The sequence below is a fragment of the Bombyx mandarina genome, chromosome 10 (assembly GCF_030267445.1).
Source record: "Bombyx mandarina strain Sakado chromosome 10, ASM3026744v2".
NCBI classification, from domain to species: domain Eukaryota; kingdom Metazoa; phylum Arthropoda; class Insecta; order Lepidoptera; family Bombycidae; genus Bombyx; species Bombyx mandarina.
In genome coordinates this window covers 10,376,323-10,393,330 of record NC_143217.1, presented here as the reverse complement: position 1 = coordinate 10,393,330, position 17,008 = coordinate 10,376,323, and the positions used below count along the sequence as shown (strand labels likewise).

Sequence of the window (17,008 nt, the reverse complement as noted above, 5' to 3'; positions counted from 1 at the left end):
TCGGTAATTGCTTAATGATATCACAACGGTAATTCCGACGACGCTTACGGCCTACGATTTTCCGGAACGGAGACGGAAAATTATATCGGAACGAATAACGAATGACGAAATCGGTAATTTATTTTGATTTGTCGTCGATGGACACTGTGAAATCGGCATTGTGAATTGTGAGAGGCGAGGAGAATGCTTTATATACGGGCACGCTTCGAAGTTGCGAGTGCGCCGAGGCTCGTGATCGAACAAGTCTTCAGACTGCATTGTTTTGCTGTGTGAAAAGTGGAACAAGGATGTCAATACATATCTATATCTCTATAGAGAGAGTGGCTGAGAGAGAGAGAGAGAGAAAATACACTTTATTAACTAACTAAAAACTAACATTTAAAAAAAACAGTCAACAAGCAGATACATTTGTACAATAGGCGGTCTTATCGCTAAAAGCGATCTTAATTTACAGAAATTCTGGTTAAGATAGAGATATAGCAGGTATATTGCGGAGTACTATTGGAAATATATTATTATAGAAAAACAAAATAGATAAATAGATATATACCGATTACATATAATATGAAATGACTATTTGACAAATACTGGCTCATAGGGCAAGACATCTCTTTTTCTAATGCAAACAAGGCTTCGAACTTATGTATCAAAGTAGATAGCGGCATTCGTGAAATTTCATTGAGCTCAACATTACGGTCCATCTGCTCACGAGTAATTACCGGAGCCCATATACATCATAACTTGAATACCGCCAACCACCTTAAGAAATGAGGTTTAAGTCTCAATCGTAAAGCACGCATGGCAAAATTAGGCGCCACTAATGCCTGTGGCAATAACTAATTCAGAACTTAGATCCAAGTATTATTGTTTGTAAATTTGTTAAGCACAATATATTACTATATTTCGATTGAAAGACTACGGGCGGATAATGGTGAATTGTAAAGTTTATGAAACATGATTGAAGTATAGGAAGACAAATACCGCCGCGAGCGAGCTAAGCATGTCGGTGTGTGGGCGATTGGAACGTATTTATGCACAAATTTATTGTATTGATCCTTTTACAGAGCGGTAACTAAAAATGGTTAATATCTAATATTGTGTTTGATGATGGCAAGCCTCATAATCTTTATTACTGTCGTCATGAACTTAAAAAAAAATTAAGAGTTCATAGTCTTTTTTTCCTACCTTTGCTGATAGCCTTGAGAGGCTATTTCAGCTTCACCCTAACGTGTGTAGGTGAGCTCACGGGGCTCAAACCGGAGTGTTGCTAACACTGACCCTAGCAACAGCAGTGCTTCGCAGAATCTACCACCGGATCGGAAACGCGATCCACTGAGAAGATCCGGCGAGAAACTCAGTAGGCTGGGAGAGTTGATAGTAGTTTGGCAATAAAATCTTTATTCGAAGGTAAAAATAGTTCCCGCCAACTATGTGTTCAAGTCTCTATTGAATATATTGCATTTTTCCGTACACGAGTAGGTATGTTATTAATATAAGCATGCATTGTTTCGAAATGTTCACAGATTGTCAGATCTTAATTTCCTAAGGATAATAATTATCCGACGAGATGTCGAAAGTTTAAGGTATAATTGAAAAAGCTAATCAAAAGAATTACAATTTCACACTAAGTATATTTAATGGCAGTATTAGTTTTGATTTGATAAAGGCTGTATTTGACTAGTTTTAGGCTTTGATTAGTTTTTTTATTTTTTTTTTATTGCTTTGATGAGTGGACGAGCTCACAGCCCACCTGGTGTTAAGTGGTTACTGGAGCCCATAGACATCTACAACGTAAATGCGCCACCCACCTTGAGATATAAGTTCTAAGGTCTCAATTATAGTTACAACGGCTGCCCCACCCTTCAAACCGAAACGCATTACTGCTTCACGGCAGAAATAGGCAGGGTGGTGGTACCTACCCGTGCGGACTCACAAGAGGTCCTACCACCAGTAATTACACAAATTATAATTTTGCGGGTTTCATTTTTATTACACGATGTTATTCCTTCACCGTGGAAATCAATCGTGAACATTTGTTGAGTACGTATTTCATTAGAAAAATTGGTACCCACCTGCGGGATTCGAACACCGGTGCATCGCTCAACACGAATGCACCGGACGTCTTATCCGTTAGGCCACGACGACTTCAAACGACTAGTTTTATTGTACTCACAAAATTAGATATATAAACAGTAAAAACAGATAATATCAAATATTGGCACAACACTCACACTTAATTTAATTCAGATTTACTTCTTATAAAGATGATTTAGTTTACATATTTGGAGATAAAGTACATTTATTATTGATTGTTATACCGTTGCATCTGTTCAAATTCTCATTTTGAAATGACAAATTACACGTTTCTATTTGGTTTTATTAAACTATTGTATCTATTGCAGTTTTATATGATGTTAGAATATAAATAGATAAATATATAAGAAATAGTACTTACTAAGATCTTCATGTCCTTGTGATCCGCGGACACGGGGTCGATACTAACCTGAAAATAAACGGAAATTAATAATTCCACTAAAATACGATGTATTTTGATATCAGTAAACCCTTATACTAATATTTTAATTAATGCTTGTCTCATCAAACAAGCTTAAAAAATTTGTAATAAAAAATAAAAAATACACTTATCAATACCTAGCATTTAAGGATCAAAATCAGTACAAAATATGCTCTTCTAATTTAATACAGATCTTCTGTACATTTACTACAATGGAACATTTACTAAAAAGTATAGTTTTGAAGGACACAAAATTTGTATAATACAATAATCAATGTATATGTTTAAAAAAGTGTAATTTTATTATTGCGGAAAATAAATAATGAATTTGTGACGTGACGTCGCTGGTCATCTAAGCTATTATGAAAATATATCTGATATAGTTAAATGTTTAAAAAACAAAGAAATGTTAATTACATTATAATCTTATTTAAGTTCTAGAATAAAGACCTTAGCTAGGTTAGTGGTAGGCAGCGGCTTGGCTCTGCCCCTGGCATTGCTGAAGTCCATGGGCGACGGCAACCACTCACCATCAGGTGGGCCCTATGCTCGTCTGCCTACAAGGGCAATAAAAAAAAACAAAAGAAAAACAACCAAAAAATAATAATTAGATGTCTATATCTGTCTATATCTATCTTTATTGGTTTATGCATTGCTGAACGACAACCAAAGTCATTACCGCTGGTCATAATAAATAATAATAAAAAAAATAAAAATAAAAAATCACGCATCAGTACAGCTAGCCAGTTTTATTCCAGCGGGAACGCGTGATATTCTCGCAATAGAATTAGGTAAGATCATTCGTTATCATTCTTGCGAGCTTGCAAGATACCCTACGACTAATTATTAAGATAGGAATAAGAGTTTTAGTAGTAGAAGAATTGGGTGAGAAATACGTTTAGATATTCATGATTGATTATGTAGCATGGTAGTTAGCAGTCCTAACTGCTCGAATAAGGGTCGTGGGCTCGATTTCCACACCAGGAAAAAAAACGTGTGCGAACAGGCTTGATGGCTGTTTGTCCGATTCTTTAATATCTTTATACATTTAAATATTAAATACATATAGGCATTAATACAAAAGTATATACAAATATCAATTTATTCGACAGAGAAACCTGATTTGGGCAGATTTATTTCATTGACGAGTGAACAAGCTCACGGTACATCTGGTGTTAAATAGTTACCGGAACTTATAAGCATCACTACGTGAACGCCGTGTGCTGGTCCCACGCTTCAAGCCGAAACGTATGACTGCTTCATGGCAGAAATAGGCAGGATATTGTTGCTTGTCCGTGCGAGCTTACAATAAGCCCGCGGAGCATACCAGTAAATGCCTGGTATAATACTATAATACTTAGGAAACGATTTTTTTTTATTGCCCTTGTAGACAGACAAGCATACGGCCCACCTGATGGTTAGTGGTTACCATCGCCCATGGACTTCGGCAATGCCAGGGGCAGAGCCAAGCCGCTGCCTATCGCTTAATACTCTCCACAAGCCTCGTTTGAAGAAGGACATGTCATAGCGCTCGGGAAACACCGTGGAGGGGAGCTCATTCCATAGCCGGATGGTACGTGGCAAAAAAGACCTCTGGAAACGCACTGTGGATGACCGCAATGGCTCCAAGTTGTATGGATGAACTGTACTCCGGTGGTGGGCGGTGCGATGGTAAAAACGAAACGTTGGTATCATCTCGAACAATTCCTCAGAGCACTCCCCATGGAACATGCGGTACAAAATACAGAGGGAACCGAAGTCCCTCCGCAGACGACCCAGAGGTTCCAAACGCTCCGTGAGAATGAGATTATCGACAATCCGAACGGCTCTCGTCTATATGGAATCAAATGGAAGAAGCTGGTATTTGGGAGCCCCGGCCCAGGGATAGGAGCAGTACTCCACGCGAGGTGCCCATTCTCCGCCTAGTCGCGTTTTTCGACATCTACAGGAAGAGATGAGGTGGTGCCATTCCGAGTTGTCACCGTGCAGTCAAATCCGATATTATGGAAGTTGTTTGTAAAATATGTATGCAATTCTTTAGAAAATGTTGTTCCTGCCTGTGAAAATTGGACATTGTCAGATTTGCATCGCTTCGTACAAGTATATGGAGCTTTAGGCCATGATGACTTGCGTAGTAAAAATAATGATTGAAAAATTCGAATAATTTGTTTTCAATTTTAGTAAATAAAAAAAATTGAACGACTATTCTTCCAGTAGTATTTGAATTAAAAGTAAAACATTGCCATAACTTATTATCGCCAACTTGCGGCGGTTTATCTATAAGTTTTTTTTTTGAATGCATATAATGGACTTTCATTTGAAGTTCAGGCTTCAAAATAATATTTTAATAACAAGAATACTAGTTTAATGGTCTAAGCAAAAGAAAAAAAAAGACGTTTTCACCATCAGTCAACACAGTAAAAAAGGCAAACTAATTAGAGATACCCTTAAACGTAACATCATAAGTCGGGATACACACGAGCGAATTTAATTTGGAGCTTTTTTAATTACGACAGGATTCGACCGAGCGGCTGGTTTCGGCGCCGAGCGGGGCCCAGCCCTGTAATTATGGGCCCCGTAATTGCGAGACCCAACTGAGTGTACCCCCGCCCGACCCCGCACTTCGCCTAGCATCGGATAGAAAGCGCGTTGAAAATTGAATAATTACTTTTAGTTTTTAACACGATAAGTAAAATATTACAAAGGCTACATAATGAAATGTGTGTGTATTATTTATTCTTAACACAGTATTTTGCGAGACGTAATTAGCTTTTATATGAACGAAGTTAGAAAATTCAATACTGAATTAAAAATATTCGCTTCATTTCTGTCGTGCTTAGGTTACGGGAAGATGAAAAGAAGATTCAGCTTTTTTCGTCGGATTCATCGTAGCTTTTTTTTATCCTACCTATGCCGATAGCCTTGAGAGGCTAGATAGGCATTACCCTAGCGTGTAGGTGAGCTCTCGGGGCTCAAACCAGAGGTGTTGGTAACATTGGCAATAGCAAGAGCAGTGCTTCGCAAAATCTACCACCAAGTCGGAAACGCGACCCACAGATGATCCGGCGAGAAAATCAGTGGGCTGTGTCTATGGATTAATTTACTCGTCGGGCCCTTCGTCGCAAGCGACGGGCATCACGAGGTCGGTGACCGATGCTTGAGGTACCTATAAGCACCATTAATGTATCGGGAGCCATTGTAGCACTGCTCTTGTTAGGGCATATGCTAGCAAACTCTCCAGACACAGCCCCTTGAGTTCTCGGATTCTCTCAGTGGGTCGCGTTTTCAATCCGGTGGTAGATTCTGCGAAGCACTGCTTTTGCTAGGGCTAGTCCTCAAGTTAGAGCCTCGTGAGCTCAGCTCCTCGCTCGATTACGCCGGCATAGCCTCTAAAGCCCACCAGCTTAGGTTGGATAAAATAAATAAATTCTTTCTTCAAGTTCCCTCTAAGCTCACCCACCAGACAAGGTGCAAGGAAGCCTCTGAAGAATACTGGCAGCTAGAAAGCAGCCCGCAAATAAAGGGAATGCTGTAGCTCACCTTGAAACAAGAGGTCAAAGTTTCCATTTTCGCTATAACGCGTGGAACGCATGCTATGCGGCTAAATAGGGATAATTTGATATATTTCTAAGTGCGTGTTCATAATACATAACGCAATGAGTTCAGTCTATAAAGTAAAAAGTGTAATTAATATGATAGAAGTGTACGAACAAACTTCAGTTTTCTAAATTTTAATTATTTATTATTGAATAACTAAAATTTATTGGAATGATTATTACTATATCCCCAAAACTATTAGCTCAATGAAGTAATAAAAACAAAAATGATACAGAACTATAATATTCAACGCTTTAACTTTTACATTTAGTTTATCTCTGCGGTTACTCGAGGATAAATATCGGGAACATATGAAACATAGGTGGAATATTATATGGCATTTACTACCAAATAAAATTGCACAAACTAAAGACTGGTTTTTTTTTATAAAGCCCGTCAATTAGATAGCTAACATATGTAACATAATACGTTAATACTAAAAATTACACGAATATCAAAAGATTATATTTTTGCAGGCATTTATTTCTATTAAGATACCATTTTAAACGGTTATTTCGCGTGAAAGAAAACCGTTTTTGTTGGTCTCTAGGTACGTACGCATATTGTAATCATCATTTCCATTCATCTGTTCATTGACTCCAGAAATATTGAAACCTTTAAAGGATTGAAGTTAATTGCGATGACTGGCTCATGTCGGAAAAAATATTTTATCTTTGCATTATAATAATTATAGAGGCACGATCAATGACTAATGTGTAAGAACGATTTCGGTTTTGGAATGATGTTTTAAATTTTGATTGTTGGATTCTGATGAAATTTGACCTGAAGCAACTGTCGATGTAAATCATAAATACATATCGACGCTTGAAAGGCAAACGTGACTAAGCGACAATGCGTGAACTTTATAGTAGACTAATTTAAAGTTGAAATACCTAAAAAAAAAATATTTTAACGAATCTAGCTGTAGGATTGAAATGATTTTAATAGACCTAGAAATATATTTTTTTTTGCGCGTCGAATATGGTTATTGCCTATCATTTATGTACAAATCAGTTATTTTCGCTTAGTCACGTTTGCGTTTTAAGCGTCGATATGATAACGATGACATAATACGCGGAGTTGCACTTTGATTTAAAAAAAAACTTTAAATTCCATTTCTTTAAATCTAAAATTATCTGGATTTACTTTTTATTTCGATAGAATAAATGCTATAGAAACTACTCGCTAATCTGTTCTTTGAATCTCCTGAACTTCGAAATACAATTTGTCTATAATCCACAAAAAGCTACAAACACTTAAAAGTGCAATAAATAGTGAAATGAAAACATGAAAAGAATGGTTGACAATAGATGAAAGGCTTCGCACGGTTCTATTGGGCCGTCAGTGATCGCGGTATGACGCATGACGGAGCCGCATGAGGTGTTTGTGTGTCGTAATCACGCCAATTAAATATTTTTATTCCATTCCTGCCTTTGTTCGATGTTGAGTTGCCTTTCTGCGTTCATTTTTCTTTAATTTTTTTTTTTGTTTTGTGCTTCTTTTGTTACTTTAACTTTCGTATATCAGGGAATTCGATTCTTGTTATTCTCGAATGTTATAATGCTAATCAGTTGTTATGTTAATTTATTATTCATTGTTGTTCTTTTGTGTGTGTATGTGTGTTTTATTAATACTTAATAAGTAGCTTGTATTTTGGGGGAAAGAAATTATAGGGCTTTCAGCTAGTGTATCGCTAATCTCATGGAGAATTGAAAGTGACAAAGTTAAACAATGGATATATCTCTTTTTTTTTATTGCCCTTGTAGGCAGACGAGTATACGGCCCACCTGATGGTGAGTGGTTACCGTCGCCCATGGACTTCAGTAATGCCAGGGGCAGAGCCAAGCCGCTGCCTACCACAATCTCGAATGAATGAGTGAGTCCTTACTTTTATTACAAAAAATTATGTGTTTCGTGTTATTATATTTTGGTGTATTACGATGTATTTTGAAATACATTCAACACAGTTTATTTAAATACACACCAAACACAGAGGCAGGACAAACAGGTGAACGACAAAATACGAGTTATTTTTCTTCCATTTCAAATTAAACAACAAAATAAATTAATAATAATTGCGAAAACATTAATTACCTCGTTGAAGTAACCGTTATTAACATGGTGGGGGACCGGGTGCGGGCCCCCGTGCTGCTGATAATACGCGCAGTTCATCTCAGCCCATGAGAGAATTCTTATTCCTTCTGATCACCGTAACACATCACACGCGACCACAACACAGCGTTAACTCGAGAAGTATCTCGATTACATTCGATAAGTAAATCTCGCTGTGAGCCAATCTCGGTAGTTAATTGCGGGGTCCGGGTCCTATCGAGTCCGCGGCGCGAGTGCAGTACGGTACGCGTCTGTCTCGTCTCTGCCGCGTGGTGGCGCTGCCTACTATTTGTTTACGGACGGGGCGGCGTTACTGGCACAGGGCGGCTTCTGAGGGCGGGCTCACGAAAAACTGATAGTGCTATCATATATTTATTACTTTATATAGAATCTAAGTTTTCGGATAAGACGATCTAATCTACGAATATTTACTCACACAACATTTCGTTTTCTTTCGAATGCTAAATTCAATATTTAAATTTCACATATCGTCGCTGTCAAACCAAAATCTGCTTGCTATGTGCAGAAACTCTATTTTGAATTAACGAGTAAAAACATTTTCGTATAAAATTTTATATGAAGGTGACTTTTTAAGAAGCTATAGATAAATATTAAAGCTATAGACACATAACAGTATTTTTTATACGGTAGATAGGGCTGTGAACTATACGAAAAGGTCAAAAAGTAAAAATCTCAAAAAGTGCACATAGCAGATTTTGGTTTGACAACAACGATATAACTAACTATATAGAAATAATATAACTATATGAGGAGTGCTATTCGAAAAACCTTGGCGTTTCCTAATCTATCTGTATAAATAAACACAATTTGTTTGCCCTTCATAGTATATTCATACGACCATGATGAAACTTAGTACAATTGTTGTTGGAAATTTAGCTATAGAAGGTTTCTGCCATAGTACCATCAATGCGCAGAAAAAATGGCACATACAAATCGATAGACATAGCGGACTTTGACTATGAGCGGATTTCACATATATGTAAAAAATGGAAAGGTAAAAGTTTATTTTTGTAATTCAACTTTTAACAATGTTGGCCGGAAAATTGACAAAAATTTTATTTAAGTAACGCGTCACCAATTTCTCATTAGTTTAAATAAATCAAAAATTTCCTCTCCCAATTATCGCGAGCAATAAACATTTCCGTTTTCTAATAATAATAAACAAAAAAACATTTGTATTAATATCCCAAAGAGCTATTATAAAAATTGGTCCATTTTTTACCGTCGCCGATTACTTAGAGGGCGGATACTACTCATATGACAGGATATATTTTTTCACGACTCGTATCACGCGAAATCTGTTCATATGACGCTCTAACAGCTGTTGCGTTACAAATAAACGTAATTGTTACTTATTTTCTTTTCATTCATTTGTTTTGTGCATGAATCTGTTACTCTGTAGGTATCTAGATTAAAGAGCGCGAGTTAAATTTATAGTATCCAAAATTCACTCATCAAAGGACTCTTGAACACGTATTCGCGTATCTGTGGTGAATTTGCAGGTTATTAGTAACACATTAGTTACTAATAACCTGATTTTTTTTCCTTATGCTGATAGCCTCGAGAGGCTATTTCAGCTTCACACTAACATGTAGGTGAGCTCACGGGGCTCAAACCGGAAGTGTTGCTAACACTAGTCCTAGCAAGAGCAGTGCTTCGCAGAAACTACCACCGGATCGGAAACGCGACCCACTGAGAAGATCCGGCGAGAAACTCAGTGGGCTGTATCTATAGGTTAAAAATAACCTGAGATTTCGAGGCTACGTTTACGAGATAAGCTGTGTTATTCAGATAGGTAAGGATTACAATTTAAAAGTTAAATTCCTTCGGCGTCGTTGTGATATGAAACTTGATGACACGAAAAAGCGAAATTAAAAGAAGACAGAAATATAATTATAGAATTTAGTCTACGAGAGGATCTAAGAATATTTTTAAGGATTCACTTTTACCGTCTTTGAATTGGAAACGTTTTCATAAGATAGCTTTATTTTATTTAAGGCGCTAAATATGCGGTTGACATCACAGCCAAAGTGTCGTTTCTAACCTTTAGATATGAACTTGAAATCTCAATAGTATTGTATGTACTATTTTATGTTTGAAACCGGAATGGATTTCTGTTGCATGGGAGAAATGTGTAAGATCGATCTGTCTATCCGTGCAGGTTAACAATGCTTACTTCCACATGTAAAGTGGTGTGTTTGTCCTCCGACAACCACTCAGTAATAGGCGAGTCCGCCGCTTATCTGGCCATTTACGGCAGGAAAAGCTAATACCAACTTACAATGAAAATGTTAATGAACCTTTATAAGCCGAAAATGTTATTACAATTTTGTTTAATTCTCAATTCAAATTAACCATTTTTTTTTGGGGAACTGTACTCATGTGAATATTACAGTAAAAGCTACTTTCGCGCGCTTTCTTCATTCGCGTTTTTATTACTATTGGCGGACTAAAAAAATGCTATCCAATTCCTATGTACACGGCTAAAGATTTCTTTATTCGCGGATCTAATCGTAACATCGGTACATACACATTGATTAAAATGATTCCAATATGTAGGTACCTATCCAACCGAATATCCTTTGTAAACGCGCTTTCCGATATTACGATTTCATAACACGTATAAAGAGCTTTTACTGTACATTAAAAGACCAAAAAAATAATATTAATACAGTTAGTAAAATTCATTGAAAACTCTAATCAATTGAGTTGGATTATGCAAAACATACTCATGCTCTCTTCTGCGCCTACGGTGTCACAAAGCGCCTCAAGAGATGTCACTGCTGATAGGGCGAGTGTTTTGTACTGGATATACAATAACATGCGCAAATGATAGTTATTAGAGCGACCGTCGAGGCGCGTGCGATCGTAATTATTGTAATCTCGGTGCGCACGCTGAGTTCAGTGCAACTGTTCTCTTTCCTTACTGTTGGCTCTATTGTGCATTAACACATTTTCTGCCTCTCCAGGCTGAGACTGCTCGCCCACATATCCTAGTGAAACTGGAAAGGCTTACCTTACTCAAAGACGGGCTGAACTCTTAGAGATCAAGGGCGAGGCTCTTGCTGTGAGCGTTGATATCATGAAGACCTTCGACAGGATCTACCAGCTTACAGGATCGTCAGCGATCGTTATTATCATCATCTTTAGTCAGTAAAATTAATAAACAAAATGTAATAATAAATAAATCCTTTTGTTCGAACGAGCATTGATTTGTCGATGATCAAAGTAAAATATAGTCACGGAATACATCTACATGAATTAATTGTAGGTATACGATTTGTATACTATTGTGATTTTAAAGTTTGAACACACTCGACTTATACAATGGACTGTTTTGTTAGTTTTTTTTTTTTCAAAATCTCTATACAATTACTTACAGTGCCCACATTACAGTCGCGTGCGCACATGGCGGGGTGGGTCTCGCGCCGCCCATCGTCCGCCCAAACCTACTGTACTTCACAGATCGAGTTGCAATCGCGAAATAACTATAATTACAGTTCGTATTGTGTTTCGGAGATTTGATTCTTAGTTAGTAACTTTATGATTGAATATTACTATAGGGTCGCGATTTTCACGCTACCGTTTGTGTTACAATATTCATAGTTGAAAATGACGTAGATTTTTTTATATTTATTGTTACCGTTAAAAATCTACTATCATACAGATTCAAAATGGTAAGTTGATTGAACTCGTTAGAACAGTATTCTCATTTAAATTTAGGATTACAAAATACGTTTTGAATCTATACTAATATTATAAAGAGGAAAGATTTGTTTGTTTGTTTGTTTCGAATAGGCTCCGAAACTACTGGACCGATTTGAAAAATTCTTTTTCCATTAGAAGCCGACATTGTCCCTGATGAACATAGGCTACTTTATTTTATTTTTTATTATTATTTGGTTTCATGTTTGTTTTAATGTTTCCGAAGCGAAGCGAGGGCGGGTCGCTAGTATTTATATAAACAACTGACAACATGCTGACACAAAAATAAGGAGTCTGACGTTTTTCAATAGACATTTCGTATAGTCTATGATTGCTTATCTATAGTCTCTAGGTAATTGAATTTATTATGTAGCGCCACGTTGTAGAAATTTATATGTTTTTATTAGCTATTTATTTTTCAAAGACTATAATATGTTTTTTGCTAGATTATAAGATAAAACCTGTATTAACCTAATTGTGTGAGCTGATTAAGTTCTACAAGGAATTAAATATCTCAGAATTGCGCGCACACTAATTTTTATCACATAATCAATGTATACTAAAATATTTTTAAAGTCGTCGTGGTTTAAAGCATAAGACGTCCGGTGCATTCGTATCTAGCGATGCAACGGTGTTCGAATCCCGCAGGCGGGTACCAATTTATCTAATGAAATACGTACTCAACAAATGTTCACGATTGACTTCCATGGTGAAGGAATAAAATCGTGTTATAAAAATCAAACCCGCAAAATTATAATTTGCGTAATTACTGGTGGTAGGACGTCTTGTGAGTCCGCACGGGTAGGTACCACCGCCCCGCCTATTTCTGCCGTGAAGCAGTAATGCGTTTCGATTTGAAAGATGGGGCAGGCGTTGTAACTATACTGAGACCTTAGAACTTATATCTCAAGATGGGTGGCGCATTTACGGCGTAGACGTCTATGGGCTCCAGTAACACCAGGTGGGCTGTGAGCTCGTCCACCCATCTAAGCAAAAAAAAAACACGTTTGCATAGTTAAATAATTTAAAATTTCAATATTGAAACAGGAATAATTTAATAATTCTTCCCTTCAAAAATTTTCTTCAGTTATGTTCGAATACAATCTAATAATATTAGCACTCATACAACCCTATCACTGAATTGGTGCAGAGCTATAGTCCGCACAAGGGGTGCAAGTTATCCGTTTGAAATCTCACACCAACTTCCGTTGCATTCTACTTATACAAGAAACGGTCTGGATTGCAGCTATTCTTGTTACAACGACTTGCTTGAGTATGGGTAACTAAAATGGGATTTTATACATGTTGGTGACGTAATCTTTAAGCTTCTTAACTCCGCTTTAATGCACGGCATAATAATTTAACAAATACTGTGAATCTGATTTTTTAAATTCATGTTGGCGGGATTTTCGTGAGTTGTGTATAGTCTATGTATGTTGTGTATGTTATAGTCTATGGTTTTAATGAAAAAACAAAATCCATGGACTTTTTAGCGGGAACGCTAGGAGTGAAGTTGTGCGATTTGTTTTATTTTGTCTATTTAGTGTTTCTTCAGGTTTAAATGTGTAATAACGGTGATTTATTAGCTGTTTAATATCTGTGAAAGTGCACAAATGTGGGAAAATGAAACAAAGCCGCAGGACGTAACTTCTCGGGTTTTTCCAAAAAGTCCACTGAAAAAATTTCAGTAAATGACCACCATTTTACTGATATTATATTTCATCCCATATCATCTCATTTTATTTAATTTCATCCCAGTTGATTAATGTCTCAAATTAATCATCTTCATTTCATTTCATTTCACTCCATATTATCATTTTTCATAAAAATAAGAATATGAATTAAAATAAGTCATCACTTAAAGGTCTTAGTTACCAGGTCATAAAATCCCTTAAAAAAAAACAATATCCATGGAACTCATATAAATTCGATATAACTCATTCTTACTTTTAAATTTGATGTTTTTAGATTAAGTTAGAAAACTTTCAATCAGTTTTGAAATGTAGTCGTTTTATCAAGATCCGATTTATATATACGAATAGGTACATCAAAAATAATCCGTTTTAATCTACATAGAAATCCAAAATATTGTCCGAATTCCCATTGATAGATCGTATTGTTAACGTAGTCAGTTCAAATTCATTTCGTATGTTCATTCATAGTGTACTCGTTTCAATGGTGCGACATTTGAGGACGGCTTCCTATGCAAAGTCTCGCGTAATCCCGGAATAAAGGCATTGAATGTTTCCGTTCGATGTATCAGTATGGGAACTGCACAAGTGTCACCAGACAATAAACCCGACGAGATGTTCACTTGACAAAGCGTCATTACACGTCATACTCGACAATGTTTACTGTGATAATAGGATTAGTTTTGAAGAGAGAATTGTGTTTTCGAATATTTAGAGTTTTTCAATTCGTATCGTAAATCAGAGTGACACTTTTTATTTATGGTGCGTATGATTTCAAATTCGGAATTTAGATGTTAACAAGAGATGTATTATAAATGTGAAGGTAAATATAATATAAAAAAAAAAGCCTGCAATGTTAATCGTTTGTAATTAATTAATACAGGGTATTTTACACTCTCAATGGAAAGTTGGGAGTATCTGGTAATAGGACCTCTTGTGAGTCCGCACGGGTAGGTACCACCACTTATTTCTATTCTATTTCTGCCGTGAAGCAGTAATGCGTTCCGGTTTGCAATAAAAAATGAAAAAAATCTGCAACAATCGTTCTGTTCTGTTACGGGCACACGTAATGTGTGCTTAATTTTGTAAATTCATATTGTTTGGAGTTTTCTTTGTTTTTTTAAATTATTGTATATATGGGTGAAAGATGTCATGACTCACGTGATTTTAGCTGGTTATCGAAGCCCTTAGATATCACAGAGAAAAAGCAGCCTTGAAACATGAGGTCTAAGTCTCATTTGTGTAATAATTACGCAAACTATCATAGAATTTTGTCAAATTTGGTTTTTACTACATGATGATATTACATCGTCGAAGTCATTCGTGAACATGACTTAAATACGTGTTTCATTGCCTGCGGGATTTGAACACCGAAGTTGTCGCATCGCTCCATTCTCGCGAACACCAGCCGCCTGTCTTATCCTTTAAGTAACGCCGGCTTACGCTCATCCACGAGTTTTTCCCCAAGTATTTTTCCCTTATTGCTTATGAAAACATCAGTAGAGACTATCTCATGTCATAACGTGGATGGTGACATTATTGTTAGCCACCAAACTATAGAAATAAAAACCTACTCACAATTTGCATTAAAACAACACAAACATCATGTCCTCGCATCATAACACACAGCACGAGCCGAGAACCGCAATAATCACGATACGAAATGTTGCCGCACTCATGACAGCGACGGCGAACAACAAAATAAACCAGCAAACCCGTGTAATAATGGTGTTTCCACCCTATAACAATAACTACATAGTAGTCGAGAGCTTTTACGAGCTTTTGTGGACTTGTCGAAGCTCCCACTCGGTGTTTTTGTGACGGATGCCGCTCGTTGCATATTGCTACGTTTTATGTGTCCATGACGTTTTATTGAATATGCCTTGCTCTTAAAAGATTCATATTGCAGTGCGTCCTTTAGTAAATTTACTGTCGGTGCCTTCGTCGTGTTGTTGAACGAATGAAATACTTTGTGTTGTTCTCGGTCTCGTTTTTTTTTTTTTTTTTTTTTTTTTTTTCTCGGTCTCGTGATCTATAAAGAAAAATTGCGCAGACATCTTACGTTACATTTGCATCTTTGTTTAACTCTCGTTTTTCGATAACTCTCTCAAATGCCAAGACAGTGAATGTCACCGCTGGTCATAATAAATAAGATTAAATGCTCAATTAATATTGGTGTCTTTTAAACCTGAAAGCAAGATTACTTCATGGCAGAAATAGGCCAATGTTATGTTGTGTTGCAGAATTGCAACTTGAGAATTTACTCTCTTTCGCCCACGCCCTACGTAATACCCTACGAGTTCTTTCGAAATGATGAATGAAAACTTAACATAATATTTGTTAAAATAGCGTTTGTTCAGTTTTTAATGTACGAAATAAAATAAAAAAATGTCAATCAATAAAGTTCTATTTGGTTACCATCATAATTGAACCTCAAAACCCCAAATGAGATTTAACGTTTCAATATAAAAGTTTGAGGATTCAAATTCGAAAATGTACCACCCAACGTCAAGAAAACATTAAATGGCCGTCTACGGAAGATCATGTAAATTTAATTATTTAACTAACTTACCTATAAAGTATAATTAAAACATTTGATGAAATCTTATAGCACGTTTTAAGTAGAAACAGTGATTTTATGAAGAAGAGTAGCGATGCAAAGCGACCGTCCGTTGTTGAGATAAAATTAATAGCAGCCATTAAAGAACGAAACACTCCGAAGAAGACTTCATTAATTTCTTCGCAACAGTATACGCCTCCAATGCCCGAGATAGCACAACGATAGATTTATTAATTATTAAACCTGTACCTAATCGTGGATACCAGTTACGATACGCTATCAATTATTATCATCTGCTATTTTTATAAGCGGAAGATTTAAATTTTTGTAATAAATTTTTTATATCAAATACTTTGTATATTTTACTTTGTTAGTTGTAAGAACAACTTTTTTAATTAATAAAATAACCTAATCTACTTTGATTATTATTCTTCCTTTAAATTAATACAACTCTAAATACTTCAATGAATTAAGAGAACTAAGGTTTTATTTAATCTTAGAAGTAGATTAGTCCCCAATGCGTGGACGCTTCATAGCGCTAAGCATCGTGACGCTTTATGATTTAGATTTAATTGTTCAATTTAAAGTTTTCTTGTATTTTGTGGTACTAAATTCTATAAATTAAATTTAAGAAAATGAAAGCTGGTTTTCGTGGTTTTTTTTTTCGATTGAGTTAAAACTTTGTACAGTTGCTGTTATCACTACGTGAAAGATTTTTGTCGTAGTACTTTCAAAATACGATAGGTGTTACGATATTATTTTTTTGATACTGAAGTGTCTTTCACACATTTAGCGAAAGTCAAAACC

The 17,008-nt window shown here is 36.2% G+C and overlaps 1 protein-coding gene across 2 annotated transcripts in view; it reads right to left on the bottom strand.

Moving 5' to 3' along the window:
* The window catches only part of Sp1 (transcription factor Sp8), a 38,061-nt gene extending 29,529 nt beyond the window's left edge, over positions 1-8,532 (bottom strand). The window contains exons 1-2 of one of the 2 annotated variants that reach the window (XM_089730395.1): positions 8,207-8,532; positions 2,456-2,503 (exon numbers count right to left, since the gene is read on the bottom strand). In XM_089730395.1, coding sequence (XP_089586521.1) covers positions 2,456-2,503; positions 8,207-8,284 — 126 coding nt within the window. In that variant the 5' untranslated portion in view covers positions 8,285-8,532. The remainder of the gene's footprint in view (positions 1-2,455; positions 2,504-8,206) is intronic. The other variant, XM_089730396.1, reaches the window with a different exon arrangement.
* Between the last annotated feature and the right edge of the window lie 8,476 nt (positions 8,533-17,008).